A 7,424-nucleotide genomic window follows, 5' to 3' on the forward strand; every position below is an offset into this window, starting at 1 on the left:
GGTCTAGAAGTAAACACAGAGAAAACTAAGTATATGTTACTGTCTCGTCACCAAAATGCAGAGCAAAATCATGACATAAAGATGTGAAACAGATGTTTTGAAAATGTGGCACAGTTCAGATATTTGGGAACAACGATATCAGATGGAAACCTGATTCGGGAGGAAATTAAGAAGCGATTGGACTGGGCTAATGCTTGCTACCATTCAGTCCAGAACCTTTTGTCTTCTTGTCTGTTGTCCAAAAACATAAAAATTAGAATATACAAAACTATAATTTTGCCTGTGGTTCTGTATGGGTGTGAAACTTGGTCTCTGACATTAAGGGAGGAACATAGACTGAGGGTGTTTGAGAACAGGGTGTTGAGAATATTTGGACTGAAGAGAGATGAAGTGACAGGAGGTTGGAGAAAATTGCATAATGAGGAGCTTCATAACTTGTACTCTTTTCCAAGTATAATTAGAATGATCAAGTCAAGGAGGAGGAGGTGGGCAGGTCATGTAGCACGAATGGGGGAGACAAGGAATGCGTATAGGATATTGGTGGGAAAGCCAGAAGGAAAGAGACAACAGGGAAGACCAAGGCGTAGGTGGGTGGACAATATTAGAATGGATCTTAGAGAGATAGGATGGGTTGGTGTGGATTGGATAGATCTGGCTCAGGATAGGGACCAGTGGAGGGCTGTTGTGAACATGGTGATGAACCTTCAGGTTCCATAAAATGCTGGGAAATTCTTGAGTAGCTGCAGAATTGGTGGCTCCTCCATAAGGGTTCAGCTCCAAGAGTAAGTAAGTAAGTAAGTAAGTAAGTAAAAAAATAAGCTATTACCTTCTAACACCCCCTTCCTTCACCTTTTAAGGATGAATGTCTGACATATCAATGCTTGAGGTACTTGTAAAGCAGCTGAATGTCTGATATACTGACAGTCCCATATCTTTGTACTAAGGGACCCTTTCGATGCCATGTGTTAAGTGGCCATGGCCAGCCCAAACACAGCCTGTCATTCTACTCTTCCAGGTTTCAGCAATATCTTTACATAAAGAAGTAGACGTATAAAATGTATTTTCTGCATACAGAGTAAGAGCTGGATACGGGGGAGCACTGGCCACTCTAGGAGTTATGGACCCCATTGGCGTGTGTGTGTGTGTGTGTGTGTGAGAAAGAGAGAGAGGGAGAGAGAAAGGAAAAACACTTTGTATGATTGTGACACAACTGGATCTATGAGCATGTTAGCAGCAAACCACTTGGGATGAGCTGGCCTTAAGGAGGGAGCAATGTAGCAGTTGGAGTGTGGTCACTGCAGGAAAGACTGAAGCACAAGCAGATGCCACAAGCACAGACCTCAGAAGGAAGAACAGGTGATACACTGTTAGGCTATTCGGGATGAACATGTGACATGTTTCCTGTGCGAAGTACCATCATGATGTTATTGATGCTCGGATGACGCAACAGTACTGTTGATCACGATGTTCCTGCACTGTCTGATTCAAAGCTACATGACTAGGGCCAGACCAGACAAAACCAAGCAGCAGAACTAGTGGTGGAATGGAGTACAGAAGAATACAGGAGATCAGCCTGTGAGGGTGTAAAGTGTGACTGCATGATTTTATGTGTAATATGTGATAGGGAGTGATACCTGAGAAGTCAGCAGTGAAGACTTATTCCATGACTCCAAGACTTTATGTGTGTGACGATGCAGTGATACTGGAAGTGTAATTGGAACATTTTAGGTGAAATATTTGTAGTGATTTGAGTGCTAGTTTCTGTGTTGAGATCCATTACCAAGAGAGGACTATTGTGTGACAGTGAATCATGAAGTGAGTGTAAATCAGTGATAGTGTTGAAATTTGAGTGTAATTAAAAGAGTGTGTAAACAAGGTGCTAACAAATCAAATCATCCAAACTAGAACCCACCATTTCGTCATTCGTACTCCCCTACATGTGACAATACTTTCAGTGGAAGTGTGAACCCATAATCAGTATGACGGGGCTTTTGAAGTGTGCATACTTTTAGATGGTTTAGCATGTGTATGAGATGATGCTGAAGAGCAATATGCTGATGTTGACCCAGAAAAAGAGACTGAAGATAATCGACTCCAAGATCCAAAATTTAGAATGGTGCCATAAGCATTCCTCTGAGCAGGCAGATGTGCACCAGAATAAATAAAACTGCTGCTTCAAATACTTCTGAAAATTCACAACTTCTAGATTACTTTCTGCAGTATTTTCAAACCATTCTACTAGTTACTGTACTAGAGCCCAACTGCTATATGCAGCAAGAAACAAACCAGACAGCCCAGATTCCCAGAAAATAAGCATGAAGGGCTTATATGCATTTCTTACAATTACAGTTCAGATGGGCCATGACCACAAACCTAGAACAAAGCTATGGTGGACGACCGACAAATTCTATTGCATCCCTTTCTATTCCAGTGCAATGCCACATGATAATTTTCTTAAGATTCTGAAATATTTGCATTCTGCAATCACAACCCACCACCACAAGACAGCAGATCCCAAATCATACTGGGCCACATACAGTGTGACAGTTGGCTTCACCATTTCAGAGACAAATGGTAACATAATACATGGTAGACAAAATGTTTATTCTTGTGGCTCCCACTCTCCAGCACATAACTTCCAATTACATATAGCACAATACGGCACCAAGGTCTGAAGAATAATGCAGGCATAGCAATACTTCATCTCTGGAGTGGTTATCATAGGAATATGAAAGTAACGAAGAATAATTCAGCATTCTCAACATCATGAGCATTATCTAAAGTGAAGGGTCAGTTTTTTAAACTTACATAACCTTTTCTACTCGCAAATGACGGTTAATTAGGAGCTGTCCTTTCAAAAGTGAAAGTTCCACTATATCTTTGCTGCATGCACACAAGTCCCATCCACATTCCCCTAACAATTCCCTGGACATACATAGATGTGACAATAAATGTGCTGACTCATATCAAATTGGAGTGACAAACCACCACATCAACCAACTTAAATCTAACTAATATCTGATGTATGAGGTGTATTGGAAAGTTCCCAGACTGTTAGTGTTGTATCTGCCTTGGTGAAATAAGATGAGAAAGGAGGCCAAGCCTACTGCATCAGTCTGCCATGTGACACCACGCTGTGAACACTCATTGTTTTTATATGAATGTATTTCTGACTTTGTGTTTCAATTTGTCTGTGATGGATGGCAAAGGGAGCAACCTGCCTGCATCAAGTTTTGCATGAAGCTTGGTAAATCCACTACCAAAATCACCGAAATGATTTGTGAGGCTTTTGGAGAACATTCATTAAGCCAGAGAGCAGTTTTGAATGGCATTCACGTTTCAAGGCCACTAAGGTGTCAGCTGAACATGACAAATGTTCAGGGAGATCAAGCACGAGCAAAAAAGACAGAAATTGTTGAGAAAATTTGATATACCATCACTAAACAATCCATGAGCTTGCAGACACCATTGGGGATCAATTATTGAGTTTGCCAGGAGAGCTTAACAGGAAATTTCAATATGTGCCACACTGCTGCAAAGTATGTTCTCCGACTCTTGATAAATGATCAAAAGCAGCAGTGCCTAAGCATCTCTCTTTAGCTATGAGAGAAGGCTAACAAGGGCCGAACTTTTATCTCTAGGATCATAACAGGTGATGAAAGTTGGATTTATTGTTATGATTTAGAAAACAAAGTAACATTCATCGCAGTGGAGATGGCAACCAAAATTGAGTAAGCTAAGCCAGCATTTATTTCTTGACCTAGTCCAGGAACTTTCCTACAACACATGCATTATGTTATCGGTTGTTCTGAACTGGAATACATGCAGATTTGAGACATTACTTATGTAAGAAATGGTTGTGAAACATGTATTCTCCCAACTGCTTAACGGTAACAAAGTATATTATGGCAGCAGCACATTAGCTGTAACTGAACCCATACCTGTAAATATTTTAACTGAAAATAATGAAGTTGAAGTAACTCTTAATTTACCACTATAAATGCAGTTTTACAGAAAATCAGCATTTGACCAAAACACCAACTTCTAATGATAATGATAAATTTCAAATGAGCAAAAGTGAAGTTTCCACTGAAAGAAAATCCAGTTTGAAATATTAAAATGTTCTCAAAACATTTAGCTTGGAATTATGAAACGAGATACATATGACAATATGATCAGAAAGACAGGTGAACATAGTTACACTGTTTCTTTACAATTAAACTTCCTTTTATCGTTTCTGTAACCTTATTGGAGTTCACTGTAATAAAATTTTACCTCATCTGAAAAATACACTTCTCATGCAGATGAAACTGGAAGATACACCATTTACATGGGGAAGAAAGTCGGTAAAAACAATGTACAATATGTCTGCTTTGTTCTGACTTTCCATTATTTCCAAACACGTAGCAAATAATAATTCTACTTATCATGCATCTGTTGTTTAGCCTGCCACCCAGCATATCAAAAGGGAGGCTTTCCATTAACGTCAATGTATGCTACCAATAGGGAAATGTTTTGTCAGTTTCAGTCACCTTTTGTATCATTAAATGATAATTGCATCCAATATGAATACAGCTACTAGCATAACCTCTTAAAAGTACTTACCTATATGCAAAGTTTTCGGCTTGTTTTCTTGATCCAATCAATTGTACTATAGCAAAGAATTGTTGGTGTCCATCAAACTTCTCTTGTTTCTCAAGTACTAACATAAAATGATGGCCGAAGCATGACTGCATCATAACCCAGTCCACTGCTCCTGGCAGATTGATGTCTGTTGCTAAGAACACAATATCCTCTCCTATAATTATAAAAATATGAGAAGTGAGCATATATTGCCATTAGGGTAGAACATACAAGTAAATCTTCTAGTCCAATTTATGATTTTATTGATTTATTTAAAAATTCTGCGAAAATTAGTAAGAATTATAAAATTAACGATTATTTGCATATTGCTCATATAAAGTTGTGCTCTGCAGCTCTTGCTGCCAACTATAATTGGCACAAGAAACAGCTTACCAATCAGCTACCACATGTAGAAATGGAGGAAAAAATCGTTCTTTTGCTCTTTTGAACAGCTGGATTCTCCTTTTGACTACTAGATGTAAATTATTCTGTGGAGATTTTTGACCAAACATGGTAGAAATCTGACTGAAATCAGTATAGCAAAACAACCTCAGACAAACTCCTGAGAATACCTGCCAACTTATTCGTGAGGCACTCTGATTATTGGCTTGTGCATGGAAAGTACAAATGGTGTCACGTGTGTTCTGAGTGAAACAAAGACTAGCAAGAATTCTATTATGAAGTGCAAGGAAAGAATGCCTGCAAATTACATTTCCCCCAGCTACCTGAAGGTATGCTTTCTATTCAGGACTCCCTTTAGTACTTCTCAAGTTAAAAGAAAAAACCAAATGAAGAATAAGGAGACACACGGGCATCTTAATATGACACTGCAATACTGTGCTCATACATGCGTGGGTAATACTGAAGGAATTTATTTTGGGGGGAGAACATTTCTTTACTGCAATTTCAGTTCACTTGCCAAGTACCAGCTGCAGTCTCAACAGTGAGGTTGACATTTAATAAACAGAACACAAATTGTGAATCTACACTATTAAATCATTGCAAATGTATTTGTAACAATATTTAACTGTACCCAAAGATTCTCATTATCTGATCATGATAATCAGGACTGCCTATTACACATGTCATCATTTAACTAATATTTAAAAAGGTTGCTCAACCTGAAGCAAGCAGCACATAAATAGATATCAAAACAGACAAACTCCATGGTTTTTGTCAGCATGCAAACTATACTGACTGAGTGACTGCTGCTTGTCAGGAGAAGTTAGTGCCAACTTTAGCAGATAGAGAGTGTCACGTGGTCAGTGCAACGAATCCCCATGGCCGTTAATTTTGGTTTTCTAGACCGGAGCCATTATTTCTTTGAAATACCTCAGTTATCCTCAAAAGGCTGAGTGGACCCCGTTCCAGACCCACTACTTCTCAGAAAATCTGGTAGCACCGGGAATCAAACCCGGACCTCTGAATCTGTAGCCAGGAACTGTTTAAATAGATATCATGTAATATAAATAAAAATACCATAATTGTTTATCTAAGGTATTTTCTTCTTATAAATATATTCAGATCCAAAATGAGAGAGCAGGTCTTCATTAACCAAATGATGAACAGAGAGGTAATTTTAATATCAAATTCCATTCAGGGATAATTACATATATAGCGGAACCTCGCTTAACGAGCATAATTCGTTCCAGAATCTTACTCGTAATGCGAAACACTCGTTTCTCTTGGTAACCTCTTCCCACGCCTTTCTGATCATCCTCAGGCAGGCAACGATGTGGAAGTGATATTTCCAAAACTCTTTGAGAGTGAGATTGGTCCCTTCAGTCACCTCAAAACAACACTCGAAGAGTGCTTCAGTGTACAGATTCTTAAAGTTAGATATAACCTGCTGGTCCACAGGCTGGAGTAACAGACTGGTGTTGGGAGGCATAAACTGGATCTTGATGAATTTAAATTCTTCAAGGAGGTCATCTTGTAGGTCTGGAGGATGGGCAGGAGCATTGTCCATAACAAGTGAGACATGGAGTGGCAGATTCATCTCAAGCAAATATTTTTTTACAGAAGGACCAAACACTTCATTGATCTGATCAGTAAAAAGGTCACATGTCACCCAAGCCTTGTTGTTGGACCTCCACATCACATTTAGCCTGCTCTTCTGGACTTTACACTTCTTGAAGGCTCATGGAGTTTCTGAATGGTAGACAAGCGGCGGTTTAATTTTCAAATCGCCGCTTGCATGGGCACAAAATAGCAGCATGAGATGGTCTTTCATTGGCTTATGGCCGGGCAATGCATTATCCTCTGCTGTTATATAGGTTCGCTTCGGCATCTTTTTCCAGAAGAGACCTGTCTCATCACAATTAAAAACCTGCTGCGGCAGGTAACCCTCAGAATCCATGAGCTTCTTGAAGTCACCTATGAATTTCTCTGCTGCCTTTGTGTCGGAGCTTGCTGCTTCACCATGCCTTACAACGCTGTGGATGCCGGTTCTTCTCTTAAACTTCTCGAAACACCCACCGCTTCCCTTAAATGCTTCTTCTTCGGCCGCTGATGATCCTGGCATCTTCTTAACCCTTCCGCGACGGATAGTATTTAAATCTTTTCCTACCACCAAACCGACGGGGTATTTAATTATTAAACAGAAAAATTCTCTTATCCATGAAAAACTTAGTAACGCTCGCAAAAATACGTATATTGAGATAAAATTTTCACAGAAATATTCATAATGAAACGAAGAACAAAACTATATATATTTTTTAATATAATTATGATAAATAATATTTTTTTACTCACTCGAACTGCTAAAAGTTGAGTTTGGTGTGGTAATCCTGAAAACACTG

At 39.1% G+C, this 7,424-nt stretch overlaps 1 protein-coding gene across 7 annotated transcripts in view; it reads right to left on the bottom strand.

The window, feature by feature from the left end:
• The window catches only part of LOC111873183 (E3 ubiquitin-protein ligase SIAH1A), a 27,695-nt gene that overhangs the window by 2,169 nt on the left and 18,102 nt on the right, over nucleotides 1-7,424 (bottom strand). For all 7 annotated transcript variants that reach the window (XM_023867690.2, XM_033755001.1, XM_033755002.1 and 4 more), the window contains exon 5: nucleotides 4,606-4,798. In XM_023867690.2, coding sequence (XP_023723458.1) covers nucleotides 4,606-4,798 — 193 coding nt within the window. The remainder of the gene's footprint in view (nucleotides 1-4,605; nucleotides 4,799-7,424) is intronic.

Source organism: Cryptotermes secundus, unplaced genomic scaffold (assembly GCF_002891405.2).
Source record: "Cryptotermes secundus unplaced genomic scaffold, Csec_1.0 scaffold540, whole genome shotgun sequence".
Lineage (NCBI taxonomy): Eukaryota > Metazoa > Arthropoda > Insecta > Blattodea > Kalotermitidae > Cryptotermes > Cryptotermes secundus.